Source organism: Oncorhynchus nerka, linkage group LG21, assembly GCF_034236695.1.
Source record: "Oncorhynchus nerka isolate Pitt River linkage group LG21, Oner_Uvic_2.0, whole genome shotgun sequence".
NCBI classification, from domain to species: Eukaryota; Metazoa; Chordata; class Actinopteri; order Salmoniformes; family Salmonidae; genus Oncorhynchus; species Oncorhynchus nerka.
In genome coordinates, this window is record NC_088416.1 from 34,460,166 (window position 1) to 34,480,183 (window position 20,018).

The 20,018-nt window shown below is 39.9% G+C and overlaps 1 protein-coding gene across 7 annotated transcripts; it reads right to left on the reverse strand.

Annotated features, from left to right (window-relative positions):
* Nucleotides 1–1,485: 1,485 nt before the first annotated feature.
* On the reverse strand, nucleotides 1,486–19,995 carry LOC115110735 (dual specificity mitogen-activated protein kinase kinase 4-like). Of its 7 annotated transcripts, XM_029636600.2 has the most exons (14): nucleotides 19,903–19,995; nucleotides 19,013–19,170; nucleotides 18,038–18,073; nucleotides 16,556–16,588; nucleotides 14,585–14,687; nucleotides 13,122–13,326; nucleotides 12,632–12,751; nucleotides 12,356–12,475; nucleotides 12,183–12,234; nucleotides 11,884–12,011; nucleotides 3,647–3,724; nucleotides 3,345–3,493; nucleotides 2,998–3,043; nucleotides 1,486–2,788 (listed from the first exon to the last, which is right to left on the reverse strand). In XM_029636600.2, the coding sequence occupies exons 2-14, from the start codon at nucleotides 19,155–19,157 to the stop codon at nucleotides 2,675–2,677; spliced, it is 1,329 nt and encodes a 442-aa protein (XP_029492460.1). In that variant the 5' UTR covers nucleotides 19,158–19,170; nucleotides 19,903–19,995; the 3' UTR covers nucleotides 1,486–2,674. The 7 variants fall into 7 exon arrangements, with proteins under 7 accessions (XP_029492460.1, XP_029492463.1, XP_029492464.1 ...); XM_029636603.1 differs by lacking the exon at nucleotides 19,903–19,995 and having other exon boundaries at nucleotides 13,122–13,293; nucleotides 19,013–19,382; XM_029636604.2 differs by lacking the exons at nucleotides 16,556–16,588; nucleotides 19,903–19,995 and having other exon boundaries at nucleotides 14,585–14,675; nucleotides 19,013–19,384.
* Between the last annotated feature and the right edge of the window lie 23 nt (nucleotides 19,996–20,018).

Consider the following 20,018-nt stretch of genomic DNA (forward strand, 5'->3'; position numbering starts at 1 on the left):
ACATTTGAACATCTTGGCCATGTACTGTTATAATCTCCACCCGGCACAGCCAGAAGAGGACTGGTCATTCCTCATAGCCTGGTTCCTCTCTAAGTTTCTTTCTAGGTTCCGGCCTTTCTAGGGAGTTTTTCCTAGGCACCGTGCTTCTACACCTGCATTGCTTGCTGTTTGGTGTTTTAGGCTGGGTTTCTGTATAGCACTTTGTGACATCAGCTGATGTAAGAAGGGCTTTATAAATAAATTTGATTGATTGAAATCTGATGGCCGAATGGTAAAGAACATCTAGCTGCTCGAGAGCACCCTTACCTGCCGATCTATAAATGATGTCTCCGTAATCTGGCATGGGTAGGATGGTCACCTGAATCAGGGTTAGTTTGGCAGCTGGGGTGAAAGAGGAGCGATTACAATAGAGGAAACCAAGTCTAGATTTAACTTCAGCCTGCAGCTTTGTGCTGAGAGGACAGTGTACCGTCTAGCCATACTCCCAAGGACTTTTATGAGGTGACTACCTCAAGCTCTAAACTCTTGAGGTAGTAATCACACCTGTGGGGAGAGGGGCATTCTTCTTACCAAACCACATGACCTTTGTTTTGGAGGTGTTCAGAACAAGTTTAAGGGTAGAGAATGTTTGTTGGACACTAAGAAAGCTTTGTTGTTGAGCGTTTAACACAACATCCAGGGAGGGGCCAGCTGAGTATTAATAAATGTGGGAGGTCTCACTGTTCTTTTGCATTGATTTGCAATATAGCAATAATACAACCAATAAATAAACTGGAGTATTTTTTTAATAAAAGCTAATCATATCTGACAATATTATATTCAGTAATATAACAGAGCTTATCAATAGCTTCATATGTAGCAAGTCAGGTAGACTGATAAATTGTATGGCAAATTCATGATGTTAAAAATAAACATTTATATTTGGATAGTCATATTTATATGTTATGAATTTAAAAGACAATATACAAATGTAAATGTTTATTAATATCATGAATTTGTCATTGTATTTATAGGGCTAGACTCTTCACACTGGCTTGCTAAAAGAGAGGGACACCATTGTGGGCTATTTGTCTTATTTTACCATTTATCCTGCTAGCTTGTACCCCTTGACCCCTAAAATAAGTTTTTAATTAGATATTGTCATTGCTATTTCTTTGAATATCAATCTTTTTTATATTAAATGTTTCTTCATATTGTGCTTTGACTTACAGGCCGTTGCTTTCCTTTATTGTGCAGCAATTATCCTGACCAAAAGGAATGGACTAAATAATATATTATAAAAGCAAAAACTAGTAAATAAGGTCTTGATGTGTTTCAAATGCTCCATTGCCACTTGCCAGAGTTACTCTGTATGAACACCAGTAAGGCAAATCCCTGTACAGGTTTTATTTGTTGGATAGTTCTTACATTTTTCTGTGACACCAAGCTCAAAATGTACACTCATTTTTTTCAGTCAGATGAAAGATAAAATAAATTGATACATCCTTATATTTCATAAGCTCATTTTAATATTCTCAGGTCATTAAATATTTTACACATTCTGCCTAGCAAGATATTCTAATTTGAATGTTCTACATTGAAATGCATGTTGTATGCAATGATATCCAGCCAATTTAATAGTTTACTACTGTACCAGTATTTTACCAGCAGTCAACGAAGTTTCAATTATATCTGGTAATCTAAAAAGATGTGAACTACACTGTGTGTAACTAAACCTCTAGATTCTGTGTACATTGTGAATATTGTAGGAGTCAATCAATCACAGTCTGAAAACAGTTCAGGTACCATGCATTTAAGAAACAATCAGCTGAAATAATTAGGGGCCGGTCAGGTCCATTAGAATGGTTGCAACATCCAGAACAGTAGGCAATTTCATTACAGATAAATGTGTGGCTATATACAGGGATACAAGATGGCATGAGTAATTACAGATCAACAGCACCAAACATACATACAGCTTAGCTTTTAAAGAGAGTGTTGCATATGCCATGGCTGAGAGAGCCAGTGAGTGTGTTTGTTTGTGTGGTTGCTTGCCTTCTTACATCAATGGATTAACCTGAGCTCAAATAGATGCAGAGTAACTAAATGTCTCTCAAAGCACGATTATTTCTCTCTTTATTTATATATCAGCACAAAGTCCATTGCACAGTGACGGCAGCACCCTCACAACATTGGATGGAGGCCACATGATCCTGTCCATCAATGCCGTTACGTTTTAAATTGCTTTACACCATAAGAAGCAAGGTTTCATTTAAGATACCAACCACAATTCTTAAATTCACATACATGGACGAGATGGGAAGAGTCAAAGAGCATGATTCCAGTATCTCCAAATCATATATTCCACAAGTGATTAAACACTATAAATACATTTCCAGATTTTAAATCACTGTACTGTATCCACATTAGAGATGAGGTCTCACATCGAGGTGAACCAAGACCATGGTATATTCATTCAGTTACTAGTTGTACTTACATGTAAGTGTGTGTGTAGGATAGAGAAAAGTGTGAGAATGTTGATAGCATACAGACGTGACTGATCACCAGTCTTAGTACACGTGGTGTTTTAATTTGTACATTTTCTGTCTTAGTTTAACACTGCAGTATGGGATGAAGCAACTCTTTAGGTCATTGTTGTTGTTGTTCCAGGCTTCCGTTATTACTTGTTCTACAGTCAGTCGACGTACATGGGGGAGCTGGGAGAAGTAGGCATCTGATCCAGGATTCTGCAGACGTAACTGGCAACATCCACTGAGCGCTCCTCATACATCAGAATGAAAGCATGTTTCTGTATTGAAGAGACACAGAAACATGTTATAATATGTACGGGCGATAAGTATCTCTGCATGTAATACAATTACATTCATTCATATTTATTCATTTAGCAGACGCCCGTATGCATACATTTTCATACACCCCCTCGTACTGTGGGAATCAAACCTTGAACTGTAAGTGCCATGCTTTACCAACTGAGCCACACGGGACGTACATACTTACCAGAAGCTCTTTGTACTTTGGCCTTTTTGACTCATCCTTTGTTAGGCTAAAGGGGCAAAGGGAATAAATAATTAAAATTCTGCTCTGCAATAAACCACATCATGGGTCTCTGAGACTTAAAAACAGACATTACATGTTTTGTCCACCAGGGGGAAATCAAATCCAGATGATGTCTCTATCAGAATATTACCTTATGAATTTCACATCTTTTATTATTTGTGGGTGAATACTGTGAAAGTATGCAGTAGTTTACTTTGACAATATTGCTCTGCAGTGATTCAATATACTTCAACTTATACTATATCATCGCGAGAATAACATTGAAGCAGTGCATCTTTGTCCTTTACCACAGATTGACAAAGTTGATGAATTTGGGGGAGAACTGCCTGTCTTCTGAGTTGGTAAGCTGTGGAGGTTCTCCCTTCACCACCTGTGTCAACTGGTCAAACACACTGTTCCACTTTGGGTAGGGAAACCGCCCAGTCGCCAGCTCGTACTGTAAAACAACCCACATGACGAGTCTACAGTTACAATATTACAAAAACAAAGAATAATATACTATCTTGTCTTGTGGATTTAACATTCAGTGTATCTTCAAATAGCTCGTTGAATGTTAAAGACAACATGGACAAGAGGGTTGAGGACCCACCAGTGTTATCCCCAAACTCCATACGTCTGACCGGACGTCATAGCCTTGTCTGGAGGCACTTGGGTCTATTCTCTCAGGCTGTGGAAGAGACAAGGAAAACATGTTACAATTCATCATAGTAATATCATAGATGGGCCTTTAAAGAGAAAAACTAAAATGAAGAACAAACATTAAAATAAAATGTTCAAAATTAGACAACTTGAAAAAAAAAAAAAATTGTGTATACAGTCCTCACCATATGCATTTGGACAGTGAAGCTCATCTTATTTTGGCTCTATACTCCAGTATTTTGGATAATCAATCAAATGACTGAAGCAATGGTATAAAATAACACCATATATGAGGGTATCTGTTTTGTCCTTTAAAAAAAAAAAAAAGCACTTTATGTATCTAGTTCCCCCATTTTAAGAAATCACAAGTATTTGGACAAATTCACAGTAATCTGAAGGTTCATTTTTGGTTCCATATCATTTCTCACAACTGTATCAAGCTTGTAACTCTATAAACTCTTTTGCTTTTTGGATGCATTTGCAGTTTGTTTTGGGTGCGTTTTAACTTTTAGGCCAGGTCTTGTTCAATTGTAAGAGAATGGTGAATAGTAGTGAAGGGAAAGGCATCGGTGCTTTCACCGAAAAATGGCTCATTAAACAGAGCGTCATTATCTGTTCACAATGCAGTGGCATCTGCGTGTGATCAGAGAATATTGTTTTCTCCACTGTTTTCATACAAATTCAGTGGCGCAACGGTAAATGGTTGGATTTAGTAGCCTATGATCAGTTGGAATACCAGGGTCACATCTGACGTCAGGCTTCCTTTTTTTGCTCTTCAAGTTAACCATTTCTCAAAAACGGAATCTATGGCATTATTTAGGATGCTTGAGACAGAAATGTTTACTATACTAAATAAAACAAATTTGAACAGTGTAGAAAGTGTGGTTTCACAAAATAATTTTCTAAATAGTGTCTCTTCAAATGGTATTTGACCTCATACCCTCACGTCACTAATGCTGCAGATATTTGCTTTAAAGCAGTATCCAAATCCATAGGATGTAGTGATCACAATATTATAGTCATATCTAGGAAAACCAAAGTCCCAAAGGTTGGGCCTAATACAATGTATAAGAGGTCATACAAGAAGTTTTGTAGTGATTCATATTGATGATGTAAATAATATTTGCTGGTCTGTGGTGTGTAACGAGGAGCAACCAGACGCTGCTGGTCTGTGGTGTGTAACGAGGAGCAACCAGACGCTGCTGGTCTGTGGTGTGTAATGAGGAGCAACCAGACGCTGCTGGTCTGTAATGAGGAGCAACCAGACGCTGCTGGTCTGTGGTGTGTAATGAGGAGCAACCAGACGCTGCTGGTCTGTAATGAGGAGCAACCAGACGCTGCTGGTCTGTGGTGTGTAATGAGGAGCAACCAGACGCTGCACTTGACACATTTATGAAACTACTTATTCCAGTTACTAATAAGCAAACACCCATTAAGAAATTGAATAAACTGTTAAATCCCCTTGGATTGATGAGGAATTTAAAAATTGTATGGTTGAGAGGGATGAGTCAAAAGGTATGGCAATTAAGTCTGGCAGCCCAACTGACTGGCAAACATACTGCAAATTAAGAAATCATGTGACTAAACTAGATAAAAAAGAAACTACATTATGAAATAAATATAAATTATATAAAGAATGATATCAAAAAGCTTTGGGGCACCTTAAATTACATTTTTGGGGAAAAAAGCCAACTCTGCTCCATTTATTGAATGGAGCTCATTCATCACAAAGCCCACTGATATTGCAAACTACTTTAATGACTTTTTCCATTGGCAAGATAAGCAAACTTAGGGATGACATGCCAGCAACAAATGCTGAAACTCCACATCCAAGTATATTGGACCAAATTATGAAAAGACAGGAATTGACAAATTGACAACAGAATTTCAGCATGCTTATAGGGAAAGACACTCAACAAGCACAGCACTTACACAAATGACTGATGACTGGCTGAGAGAAATTGATGATAAAATGATTGTGGGGGATGTCTTGTTAGACTTCAGTGCAGCTTTTGACATTATCAATCATAGTCTGCTGCTGGAAAAACGTATGTGTTATGGCTTTACACCCCCTGCTATAATGTGGATAGAGTTCCTGGTCTAACAGAACACAGAGGGTGTTCTTTAATGGAAGCCTCTCAAACATAATCCAGTTAGAATCAGGAATTCCCCAGGTAGCAGTTTAGGCCCCTTGCTTTTTACATTTTTTACTAACGACATGCCACTGACTGAGTAAAGCCAGAGTGTATGTATGCGGAAGACTAAACACTTCAGCGACTGAAATGACTGCAACACTTATTAACAAAGAGCTTCAGTTAGTTTCAGAGTGGGTGGCAAGGAATAAGTTTGCCCTAAATATTTCTAAAACTAAAAGCATTGTATTTGGAAAAAAACACTCACTAAACCTCAACTAAATCTTGTAATAAATAATGACTAAACTGCTTGGAGTAACCCTAGATTGTAAACTGTCATGGTCAAAACATATTGATGCAACAGTAGCTAAGATGGAGAGAAGTCTGTCTATAATAAAGCGATGCTCTGCCTATTTAACAACACTATCAACAAGGCAGGTTCTACAGGCCCTAGTTTTGTCGCACCTTGACTATTGTTCAGTCGTGTGGTCAGCTGCCACAAAAAAAGAGGGACTTAGGAAAATTGCAATTGGCTCAGAACAGGGCAGCACGGCTGACCCATGGATGTACACAGTGAGCTAATATTAATAATACCCATGTCAATCTCTCCTGGCTGGAAGTGGAGGAGAGATGGACTCCATCACTACTCTTATTTATGAGAGGTATTGAGGTATGTTGAATGCACCGAGCTGTCTGTCTAAACTACTGGCACACAGCTCGGACACCCATGCATATCCCACAAGACATGCCACAAGAGGTCTCTTCACAGTCCCCAAGTCCAGAACAGACTATGGGAGGCATACAGGACTACATGGAACTCTATTCCACATAAAGTAACTGACGCAAGCAGTAAAATTAGATAAAAATAAATAAATAAAAAACACCTTATGGAACAGCTGTGAAGCAACAAACATTGGCACAGACATGCATACACACGATAACATACTTTAGATGTGGTAGTGGTGGAGCAGGGACCTGAGGGTTCACAATTTGTTGTGAAATCTGTGAATGTATTGTAATGTTTTAAAAAATGGTATAAACTGCCTTAATTTAGCTGGACCCCAGGAAGAATTGCTGCTGCTTTGGCAGCAGCTAATGGGGATCCATAATAAATACAATTACTGTATGTTCCATAGTTCCCTAGTCTATCTGCTAAACTACTTGTCAGGTGAAACTACATGTGTCCAGTAGAATGCGGTGTTTGAAAGCAGCTTGGATTTGAAGAAAGCACCCGGAACCACGAATTTTGCATTTTGCATTTCGCAGCATATCTTATTAGTCACATGCGCCGAATACAACAGGTGTAGTAGACCTTACAGTGAAATGCTTACTTACGAGCCCCTAACCAACAATGCAGCTGAAGAAAAAAATATATACCGATAAGAGATAAAAGTAGCAAGTAATTAAAGAGCAGCAGTAAAATAACAATAGTGAGACTATATACAGGGGGGCACCAGTTAGTTGAGGTAATGTGTACATGTAGGTAGAGTTATTAAAGTGACTATGCATAGATAATAACAACAGAGAGTAGCAGCAGTGTAAAAGAGGGGCAATGCAAATAGTCTGGGTAGCCATTTGATTAGGTATTCTTAGTCTTATGGCTTGGGGGTAGAAGCTGTTTAGAAGCCTCTTGGACCTAGACTTGGCGCTCTGGTACCGCTTGCTGTGCAGTAGCAGAGAGAACAGTCTGACTAGAGTGGCTGGAGTCTAACCATTTTTAGGGCCTTTCTCTGACACTGCCTGGTATAGAGGTCCTGGATGGCAGGAAGCTTGGCCCCAGTGATGCTCAGTGATGGGAGCTTGGCCCCAGTGATGCTCAGCCTCCGACCGCCTTGCAGTGATGCAACCAGTCAGGATGCTCTCAATGGTGCAGCTGTATAACCTTTTGAGGACCTGAGGTCCCATGACAAATCTTTTCAGTCTCCTGTGGGGGAATAGGCTTGGTCGTGCCCTCTTCACGACTGTCTTGGTGTGCTCGGACCATGTTAGTTTGTTGGTGATGTGGACACCGAGGAACTTGAAGCTCTCAACCTAATCCACTGCAGCCCCGTCAATGAGAATGGGGGTGTGCTCAGTCCTCTTTTTCCTGTAGTCCACAATCATCTCCTTTGTCTTGAATAGATTCACTGTCCAAACACATATGGCACTCAATTCTGTCTATTCAACAGAATACAACATACACCCAAGGGCTGACCCCATTTAGTCAACTGGTCGATGGGCTGTTGGTCAACTGAGATGTTTTTAGTCGAGCAGTCGTAAATTTTATGGCACACCTGTCGGATTTGCGCTACTCTGAGTGGACTAATCCATTGAGGAGGACTCTGGGATGCCACGTTCCTAGAAAAAGGGAGTGTGGCTAAGATCAGAGAGGAAGAGAGGCCCAACTCAGCAGAAAATATGTTTTTTTTTTGTACCTTAATCAGTATATCCATAATCTTTACTAAAATGCACAAGACACGTCTCTCGAGAATGCGCTCTTGCGCGTTCATTGTTTCATAACTAATTATTAGTGTATATCAATTTCCCATTACATAGGCTCACCAGTAGTAACCTATATTTACCATTAATTCCCATAATGTCTAATCAACATGTTTGTTTGGTTACTATCATTTCTGTTAATGCATTCAATATATTATTAGTCATTTACCCTTCCCATTGTCAAAGTGGAAACATTTGCAGAGCTCGCCACCTATGCTACACGTGTGAGAAACAAGTTTTTGTTTATTTCCTGTCATTTAAGAGTTGTCAATTTATTCAGTTTTTTTTCTTTGGAGCACACCCGATTACGCATATAGAAGTAGGCCTAGGTTACCTGAACTGCGGGCAAATGTAGGCCTATAAATGTGCCCATTTGAGATGTCTGATAGTATTTCTGATTGTCTTATCCCACCATCACTAATGAGCTGTAGAGCTTCTCAAAGTAATATTTTCTTGACCTCAAACTGCAAGTAAACAAAGTCTGTTTTTAGAATCCATTGAAAATGACAATAGGTATTCAACGTATTAGAACATAAATCCAGCGCTCTCCCTTCCGATAACCACTTGGCATGAAAGGAAACAATGTAATGCTCTGATCCAGTGGAAACCGGATTACATATTTTCCCTTACACAGCTGTAGGCTAATTGTGCATGTCCTTGTCGTGGGAAACTCTTACGCGTTACGCGTGGCCCAGAATATTTGATACAATGTTGAAAATTGGCTAGCTTTGGGTCGGACTGTTGAAACGTTTGAAGTTTGTTGCAGACAGGCCACGCGTAACCAATGTGATTTATAAGATATTTATTTTTAGTCAGGATATTGTTTACCTGCAGGCTGCAATGTTTTTATTTGTTGGTTTTATGTAGACTATTCTTACATCTTTGGCAATAGAAGTTATTTTATATTTGTAGTATTTTTTTCATTTAGATATAATTTAGATTAACCACATGACAGAGATTGAGATACAAAAACCATTATAAATTCAATGAAACTGTTCCACGAAAATGAGCATATGAAAATCATAACTGGCACGCAGATCGGTAGAAATGGTCAAATAAATTGGCACTCCAAATGGAAAAGGTTGTCGACCCCTGGTGTAGCCTATTACCGGCAACTTCAGGACCATAACGCAGCCAGCGGGATCACTGGCTCCCTCGAGACATATGTGTGTTAATTATTTCAATCAAACTGTGCTTAAAGTACCAGACAAGCTCAATACACAGTTCGTTTTAAAACACCTAGGGTCTGTATATAAAAAAAGATAAAATAGAATGGTCGAAAGAAGAGACTACTCTTGGTCGACCAAGATACATTTTTAGTCTGGGACAGCCCAACGGAAAACCCTGTCCATGTCCTCATTTCCTGGTTCTACATGCCTTTCATAATAATCACCTCAGCCAGTTACATCACGTATGACCTCACCTCCACGCATATAAAGAAAAATGCAGTGGTTCCAAACAGTGCCAAGGTCATCAGAAGCAGACTTCTACCAGCCATGCTGCTGAGTGGAGAGAGCACCTCCTCTCCTCTGGCTCATTCATTCATGCACCAGAAATAGATGATGTCACCCATTCATAGCAGTGGGACAGAATTCCCTGACCGCAGCACTGATGTGTTTTATGGCATAGTGGCTACAGCTCACCTCTGCCAAGGCTGAAAAAGATCTGGCTGCCCAGTTCTCACCTAGGACACAGCTCACAGCTACTCAGACATGTTATGAACTCAAAACACAACTACTCAGACCTACTACACCGTGTATAAAACATTAAGAACACCGGATCTTTCCATGACAGACTGAACAGGTGAAAGCTATGACCCCTTATTGATGTCACTTGTTAAATCCACTTCAATCAGTGTAGATGAAGGGGAGGAGACAGGTTAAAGGATGTTTTAGCCTTGAGACAATTGAGACATGGATTGTGTATGTGTGTCATTCAGAGGGTGAATGGGCAAGACAAAATATTTAAGTGCCTTTGAACGGGGTATGGTAGTAGATGCCAGGCGCACCGGTTTGTTAAGAACTGCAACACTGCCTGGTTTTTCACGCGCAACAGTTTCCTGTGTGTATCAAGAATGGTCCACCACCCAAAGGTCATCCAGCTTGACAACTGTGGGAAGCATTGGAGTCAACATGGGCCAGCCCACCATACATGTTTAACACTTTCGGCACCTTGTAGAGTCCATGCCCTGACGAATTGAGGCTGTTATGAGGGCAAAAGGGGATGAAACTCAATATTAGGAAGGTGTTCCTAATGTTTTGTACTCAGTGTATATTATCAACTCAAAACAACATTGGTGCACATTTAATTTAGATGTGTAATTGCTTTCAAATACAAAGTATTTCCTAATTAAAATGAAATAACTGTTGATTTAAGAATGCTTTGGTACACAATGGTAGTAGCCAAGTGTGGTAGTAGCCTTAACCTGACACTAGTGTGCAAAATAATTAGTGAGCATATTCCAACATAAACATTTCAGACATGTGGCCACTTGCCAGCTAAATGAGCTAAATCATAACAACCAGAGAACAGAGCTAGACTGTCACCTGAACCAAATACCATGAACCAAATCTAACCTACTTAATTGTAGTGTAGTACATAATATTCCATTGAAGTGAAATCAATCCCTCTCTAATATCTAGACCAAACAGAGACAAATGGTGCTAAAGCAATTAGCAATGGGGTGGCCAAGAAGCACCTGGCAGGTCAGCAATTTTTATATTTGAAAAAGGGAACTGGAGTCATGCGGGTTGGATTCCTGCACTGTGAGCTCACAGCTGTGGGAGCACCAACCCAAACAGCTTTATTCTGACAGACATGAATGAAGCAACCCAGCCCTTCCTTGGCCTTCTGGTAGACGCGTGGCAGAGATATGGCAGAGGTGTGCCCTACATCCTGATAGGGAGATGCCAAATTTAGAATGGAAACTGGAGGGGCCGGGGCTCCCTTCGCCCATCAGCAATACCACCGCCAGAAAATTAACCCTGTGATGACGACACGATGAGCTCATTCAACTGCACTGCCAGCAGTTTGGACGACTTCAACCATGTCGCATGCACACAGACAGCATGAGATTCCTCTGCAGCTAATCCAAAATAGGAACAAGACAACAAGAACAGATATCAGTAGCGACCATAATATAATTACCAACGCTGCCATCAACAATAAGGAAAGGGGAATCAGAGAAGTGTAGGGGGCTGCCTTAAATTGGCATCCACTTCATCAGCGCCCGGGGAGCAGTTGTTGTTAGGGGTTAACTGCCTTGCTCAAGGGCAGAACGGCAGATTTTTCCACCTTGTCGGCTCAGAGATTCGAACCAGCGACCTTTCGGTTACTGGCCCAACAATCTTAACTACCTGCCTCCCCTCAATAACAACACTACAGTCTCCTTACAACTGACGATCACCACCAAGTCACTAAGTACCAAAACAGTTGAATTCTTATTATGTACTGGATCGTGTGAAAGTGAAATGTATTCTTAGAAAGAGCCTTAGGTTGTACATCTTCCACTTGTCTTGTCTTTCAGCCATTAATGAAACAATGCACCAAAATCCTCATATATATATATATCACTTACTGCCATGTATGGTCTGCACCCTGCATCTCTGGTTTTGGCAATGGAGTCCACCAGCTGCCCACTGATGCCAAAATCACAAAGCTTAATGTTGCCATTCCTGTCCAGGAGGATGTTGGATGGCTTGATGTCTGAGAGGAGAAACATATAGAAGATATGACAAAGCTAGGCTAAGAGTTCTGGGTAAAGGAAGTGCCACTTCTGTTGTGGTACAGTAAATAGAGCATTGTCAGGTAATAACGGTAATACACATCTCAAATGAGGAAATAAAGAACAAGGTCTCCATTTTGGAGTCGTCTTACCTCTGTGAATTATTTTCAAGTATTCTTTTAAGTGGTTAAGTGCTTTCACAGTCTGTAATGAAAACACATAGCAACTAAATTAATATAGAGAAATATGAACCCTTCCTGTCAAATTAATCTGTGTAAATTTAATCTGTGTAAATTATGTAAGGAGAAAATGCATGAAAACTTACAGCTAATGTTATTTTGCCTAATATTTCCTCTGGAATCACATCATCTAAAGCACAATATACATATTTGTAGAATTTGTCAAAGGAGGTAGACATAAGTTCCATACATATCCAACAGTCGCCCTGACAAAGAAAAGAATCATAAGACATAACATTACTGCGTGAAGACAATACACTGCTTATTGCTAACTACACAGAACGATTGATTGACATCCAATGCATTTCCTATATAGAGAAATCAATCAACAAAACACAGAAGTGAAAAACTTGCATGGTCACCTCTCTGAAAAGAGCCCCGTAAAACTGAACTATGTAGAGACAGTCACTACTCCTCATGACCACATCCAGGTCCATTAGCAGCTGCTTCTGTTCCTTCTCATCAACCGTTGACCTAATCCTCTGTGGGAGAGACACATTGTAATCAGATGCATGTTGCTTTCAATTGCGACCATGGTTGGAAGTCACAGGAGGTTGGTGGCACCGTAATTGGTGAGGACGGGCACGTGGTAAATGGCTGGAGTGGAATTAGTGGAAAGGTATCAACATCAAACACATGGTTTCCATTCGCTCTGTTACAGCCATTATTACAAGCCTTCCTCCCCTTACCATGAGCAACATGTTACCATATCCTGCAATGGGAGTCAGTTACACTTTGGTGATTACTGAGTGTTCATTTCACAATATAGCCTAAGACTGATGAGCAGGCATAAATCTTGCCCTGAACACTTCCTGTAGTTTAGTCAATAAGAGGTCAGTAAGGGGCAGTCACCTTGACAGCCATTATCTGGTTGCTGGGCTTGTGCACCATCTTGTTGACAGAGCCGTAAGCACCCCGCCCAATCTCCCCCAGGTCCTTGAGGTCCTCAGCCGTGAAGTCACAATCGCCACCGGCGGTCTTCAACTTCCCTGACGACTCGATACTATGCGTACGCAGCCTCTCTCTGGCCACAGAAATAGGTGGGAGACATAAGAAACTATCTTTGTTAGTCGAGTTAATTTCACCTCAATCATATACTGAACAAAAATGTTATTGCAACATGAAACAATTTCAAAGATGTTGCTGTGTTAGAGTTCATAAAGGAAATCAATCAGTTTAAATAAATTAGGCCCTAATCTATGGATTTCCTATAACTGGGCAGGGGTGCAGCCATGGGTGGGCCTGGGATGGCATAGGCTCCGACGATCCCGCAGGCGAAGAAGCCAAATATGGATGTCCTGGGCTTGCGTGATTACACGTGGTCTGCGGTTGTGAGGCCATTTGGACGTACTGCCAATTTTTTAAATATATTTTTTAAATGCCGTTGGAGGCGGCTTATGGTAGAGAAATTAACATGAAATTCTCTGGCAACAGCGCTGGTGAACATTCCTGCAGTAAGCATGCCAATTGCATGCTGCCTCAAAACTTGAGACATCTGTGGCATTGTGTTGTGGCAAAACGGCACATTTTTGAGTGGCCTTTTATTGTCCACAGCACAAGGTTCACCTGTGTAATGATCATAACGTTTAATCAGCTTTTTGATTTGCCACACCTGTCAGGTGGATGGATTATCTAGACAAAGGATAAAGTGCTCACTAACAGGGATGTAAACAAATTTGTGCACGGAATTTGAGAAAAATAAGCTTTTTGTGCATGTGGAACATTTCTGGAATCTTTTATTTCATTCAGCTCATGAAACATGAGACCAACACTTTACATGTTGCATTTATATGTGTGTTCAATATATATATATATATATATATAAAATAAAATACTGCACCTGAAAAAGGATTGTTAGTTGGCATCCGTTTGTTCAGTTTGCATTATCCAGCATCAGTCATTTGCTTGTCCAGGGTAACTTAGCAGGTTCATGTTATCTTCTACTTACACAGCCAAGACACAGGGCTTATTCACATTCACTACAATGGTGTTGCCCAAACAGGTACTTGAGGCTACATTCAGTTACTGTCGGTTTTCTATGAGCAGGTGGAGATAGAAATACAACAACTGCTAATCATTACAACCTCACTTAGCCTGTCTTTATTGTGACAGATTGCCTGGGTACCTATACAGTACTGAATGTTACATTGACAATGTGTGGTTTTGGAGATGAAGAGCCTCAGCAGACTGTAGACTAGAGTGCAGAGTCATATAACAATTCATAATGCAGGAGTTTGCATTGTGGCTAATGCAAATTCCACTCCATGTACATCTTCAGAAAACCACATCCATGCAAAGTTCGGAGGTCAACTTACATGTGGGGGTTCTGGAATGGGGGTCCTGCTGTATTCAGAGTGAATCTGGTCGTTGGTTTGATCGGGGGATTGGCAAAATTTAACTTCAGTGCTTTGCGTTTACCTGATAGGGAAGAGAGTTTGTCAGATTGCACACAAGACATCTATGGCAGGTGTAGAGCCAAGAACCAGAAAACAACACTTACACACTCAAAGACAACATGAAAACAAACAGTTACCATACCACAGAATGAGACCAGTAAAGCAATGGAGAGGTCAATTTAACAAGAGTATTCAAGTAAATTTACTGAAGTCATGCAATCCACATCTAGGGACGATGGATGTAAGAGTAATGACCTGCTTCTTACCAAAGGCATCCCTCTTTATATTTCTCTGTGAGAACATACATTTCTACTATAGATGTTGCTTTTGAGATTTTGGCTGAAACTGAGCTATATGGGAGTCAACAAAACAGGTCTTGACCAAATTAAAATGAATCACAAGTAGGTCTAATAACAGGTTCTCAATCAAATGTGTGTATGCTACAGCCTCAGTGGCCAGGAACAGAAACCCCCTGGAGGTATTTTTACAAGACATGTCCTGGTTGTACCAGTGACTCATTGCAGATGGTAGGTATATACTTTGACCAGTTAACTGAAGTTGCTGCAGAGGCATACACTTCTCAGTAGACACCTGCTCTAAACCATAGCCTAGTACTAGATCACATACCATGGCTATTCAGGATGGAGGCTTAGCTACAATCCAACACTCACCTACCATGTTTTAGTAGGTTTTGCTTGGTAATTTAAGCAATGAGGGAATAGGTGAGAATTTAAATTAAAAACTGACCATTTTTGATTTTTTTTTTTTTTTCATTTCGGCTACTACCCAGAGACTGTGAAACATGACAACATTGTGTCATGAAATTCTAACAAAAGCATTGATCTGGCAGAACGATCTTTGATAATAGAAAATGTGACTTTCGGCTCATAACCATACATAAGAGTAAAATAGCCTACACTGCAGACTGGAAAATATTGCCAGAGGAGAAGGAGCTTCCCAAGTAAAACTGTTCTGAGTTCACCTTGAAATGAAGGATGCATTCTGTTCTCTCCACTCAAAACACCACAAGAATGTATGTACTCAAATTCCAATAAGATGGCACACGCCATTGGAAATTACACTAGTGTCTCCATGTCTCAACAGGCAAGTGTTTAAGTACAGCTCATGCCAAAAATCACTTACGTGTTCAAAATAAAACAGCTGCAAACTGTGTGACAAAACCCCAAGCATTACTAGCTAGTGTTGCTTGTTAGTAGCAAACAGTACTCAAACTAAAAAGGTAATGTTTATTAAAAACACACCTAATAAATAAATACAAGCAAAAGGACTACACTTCAGTCAAGATAAAATACATTTCCAACACAGTGCTATTTTGTGTAGGTTATAAGTTCAGGCCAAACCAAACAGTGGTAAAGACCAGTTGAAAGCCAAGTGTGAATCTATATACACCAATGCTAATGGAAGCTCTTAGCCCTAGGCTTGTGCCGATGATGGATGATCAGAATATGGATTGGAACGTCTTGGTAAATGAACATTATGAAACTAAATTGTTTGGTGATATCTAATAGTAAGGTAAAAACATACAGGATGGTTAACACCAACCGTTGTTGTTTTTTAAACTACAGAGAAGTTAAATCAATAAGACTCAGTTGGACAAGTCTTTCATTCACTTGCTTTGCATCAGTAAAATATTATGACCTAATGCCTTAAATCACAGACCAACATAAGCTGCACTCTAACTCTAGGATAATCAATGTTTAGCCGCAACTATTAGCCGTAACTATCAAAACCGGCACAAGCCTACTAGACCCCAACAACTCTTCACTTGGATTAGTTGAGAAAAGAGGACAGACTCCCCCATACCAGACCATCAGGCGGAAGCAAAGGGTTGAGAACTGTTGGTACTGTAGCAAAAGAGGTTTGGCTTACTTGGGGGAGCTCCAGACAGGTTTATCTGAAACCCTATAGGTGAGAAGAGAACATTTCTTTTTCATATTTCACCTTTATTTAGGCTACTGTTTGACCGATAATCAATCAACTTCTATCAGGAAACGTGGTGAACAACAAACACTGTTCTTTTCAGCTTCAGTTTAGACCAGGGAACGATGCAGCACTGTTTCCCAACACCCAGCACCACCTTGACTGACAACTATTTGAAGTATCTCAAATCAACTTGATTTTGCAAAATGAGTAATCACAGTTTGATGCCAAGTGTGGACAACTACTACACACACTAAAACATGACCAACTAGCCCAATTGAAGAAATGCTGACCGGAAATATTTTATCTGGGCCTAACCTACATGCAATACTTAACTAAATAATTAGGGTACTTATCAGATGTTACCAGCTGAAATGGCAGCAGCCTTGTTATCAATGTTGCATGTTAGAGTTAGTAATCATAAATGTACTTAGTTTGAAGCAGTACAAGCTCCTTTGCGTAAGCACCCCAAATTATACAATAAGAACACAGAGACAACTGGCTGAATAGGCACTGGTGCTAAGGAAGGCCTACTAAAAACGTAGTCTTACCTCTTGCACTTGTCTTCTCTATGCTATGGATGGTACATTTCCCAGACCCTATTGTATGTACTTTTCCAAAAGAAACCAACCAATAACTGAAGAGTTAAAAACATTTATTATTCAAATCTGGAAGACCGTGTTCTGTTATTCTTTTTTTACTGTCAAATGTAACACTGCACTTTGAAATGTCCCTGTAAACAAGTGTGGCTATGGCCTCGTGACATACTCAAATTATTTTCTGCTGAGTGAACTAATGAACTTTTATAACTTGGCCTCACATCAGTGACATAACTGATAAACGTTTACGCTGAGCATTCCACCACACAGAAAAATGTATTGCTAGGGGGGAGATTAAACTACATGCACACACATATAGCAGGAAACAACCAAGATAACTTTGGTATGATTGAGGATTAGCTCAAGCAGATTCAGTGGAGATAATTGGGGTAGACTTATAAAAAATAACAACCTTCAAATGATTTTTTTTATTTTTTAAATGGAGGGGTGTGAGATAGAACATGAAATGCATCCACAAAATGATCCTGGCAGGGAGAGACAATGACAATTGAAGAAACTATTCTTGGGACAGCTCACCATCGATCAGCATCAAGTCAGGAGGGTTATGGGAAGTTAGTAGCATTAAGGAAAGGGAAGAAAAACATCACAGAAATGTAGTTTCAATACTTTGACACTAACAGAAGCGGACCATAACATATGTTTCTTTCATTTACTACCTGTTAAATATCAGATTGAGAATGGCATGCAAAAGTATAGAACCAGATCCAAAAGAAACTAACGAGCTACGACAGTTATTGTTATTAAAGCATCAACAACAAAAATGTATATATATCTTTATAAAATGTGTAATTTTGACAGTAACGTTAGCTACCTGTTTCACTCTGACATCTCCAGCACGTGTTGGATTCTGTAAGTTAAGAAATATATCGTTTGTAAAAACATAGCTAGCTAATATGCATTGGGTGGACATTTAACAGATTTCTCCTGGTGGATGTAAGTTAACGTTATTTGAAATCTAAGGGTTTCTCATGCACCAGTTTCACTGGGCTACCAATAACTGCCTGGCCTAGGATACTTCGGGATGTTAGTAATAAAGCCCTTTATCCACTTCACAAGAGTCAGATCAAACCATGGATAATATTTGTCTCTGCATCCAGTAGTTGACGTAGTTTCGAGAGCTAATGCTAACTAGCGTTAGTGCAATGACTGGAATTATATGGTAACTGCTACAGTAGCATGTTAATAGATGCAATGAATTTCCCCAAAACACATCCCGACATGATCTTGTTATTTTTAGAACTGCAACATATTGTAGTTAGCATATTGTAGTTACCTGACATTGAAAGACAGTAAGCAACACATGATCACATCCAGATAAATCATGACAGGCCTTCTTATATTCTAGCTAGCTAACGTTATTTAGGCTAGCTAGTAATGCCGCTTGTTAGCTAACGTTACCTAGCTAGCGAGTTAACTTACCAACTATTCACTAGTTAACGTAAGCCGTGGTTAGTTGTGGTTAGCTAACGTTGCTTTTGGTGTTAATTATTTCTAACAAAACCCATTTTCAGAACCCGTTATTTGATTAGAAGACAATGTTTTGGGTGTGAGGGCAACTGATTTTGACAGTCGCTAGCTAACGTTAACTGTAGACACCAAACTAACTAACTAACAAACTAGTAATAGTGTGTGGATACAACTGAGGCAAGTTATCTGTTAGTACGTAGATAGCTAGCTTGCCAGTATAGGTAGCTAGTTCGTTAGCATAGTCATTAGGTTACTTCCGTTAACACCACTCACAAAAAAAGATCTAGTTATTAACAAGCTGGTATTTTACAATCCTTACCTTGCATACTGCTCATTGTTGTTATGTGTTGCGACTGGGATTGGTGGTGATGTGAGCCTGTAGATCCTGCGTTATTGCTGTTGTGGCTGGTAGATGTTGTTGAGTTGTTGGGGCTGGGTGTCGCCATTGTGTGTTTGAATTCCATCAGCAGCACTAGGCTGCAATGCAGAGAGCAACTTCACCCTTACAAAACAAGACTGGAGAATAATCAATGGCTAGACTTCCTCCACTCAAATGTGCGTAGTGGATGTAGAGAGCGCCACTGTACAAGACTGTAACTACCAACAAACAGTAAGAAATCGGGACAGTGTTAGACAGTCCAGTAACCACCTTTCCACATAGTCGAGACCAAAGATTGTGGATAAATAAAGATTATTCAGTCAGGCCTTTTACCATTGAAAAAAGGTCAGTTCCGGCTTACTTAACTGGGTGTGTCTCCCATAGACACCAATGCAATAGCTTGGTCTGGTCTACTTAATTTAATTGAACCAGGAAAAAAACAGACAAAATCAGCGAGTGGGGTGTCTCGCTTCCTCTTCCGTCTCTGGTCAAGACTCTGTCAGCTGACCAAATGTCACTTGCGAACGTGAACACCCACAGCTTCCAACGCGACTCTGCTGTGTTTGTGGGCCGAGTTCGAGGAACACAAATCTAGGCTCAGTTAACCATACCGCCAGCGTTAACTTAATTAAAGCAGTAGGTGGAAGACACATATCTGACCGTGTATCGGTGGGTAGGGGCGATTTCTAGCATTAGGCTATGAATTACCATACAGTGAACAGTAAAATGTCAGTTTACGTACATTAAAAGTAGTGTGTAATACTGTCCAGAATTGTTTTTATTTTAAAGTAGCCAAATCAGTATTTAATGTAACAGTAACACATATGTACCTTTTAATCGTTTTCCTTAGTCATATATATTCAGAAAGCAGTTTCCAGGATAAAAAAGATAGAAAACAACGCGTCTTTGCGACTTTGCAATCGTGCCTATAAATGTAAAGTTGTCG

Coding starts and splice junctions, on each gene's coding strand:
- LOC115110735 (XM_029636600.2), bottom strand. CDS start 19,157: ATGGAATTCAAACACACAATGGCGACACCCAGCCCCAACAACTCAACA. Junction 13,327..14,584: donor CCATTCCAGAACCCCCACAT/GTAAGTTGACCT, acceptor TAACAAAGATAG/TTTCTTATGTCTCCCACCTA. Junction 3,725..11,883: donor GGTGCAGACCATACATGGCA/GTAAGTGATATA, acceptor TCTCTTCCACAG/CCTGAGAGAATAGACCCAAG.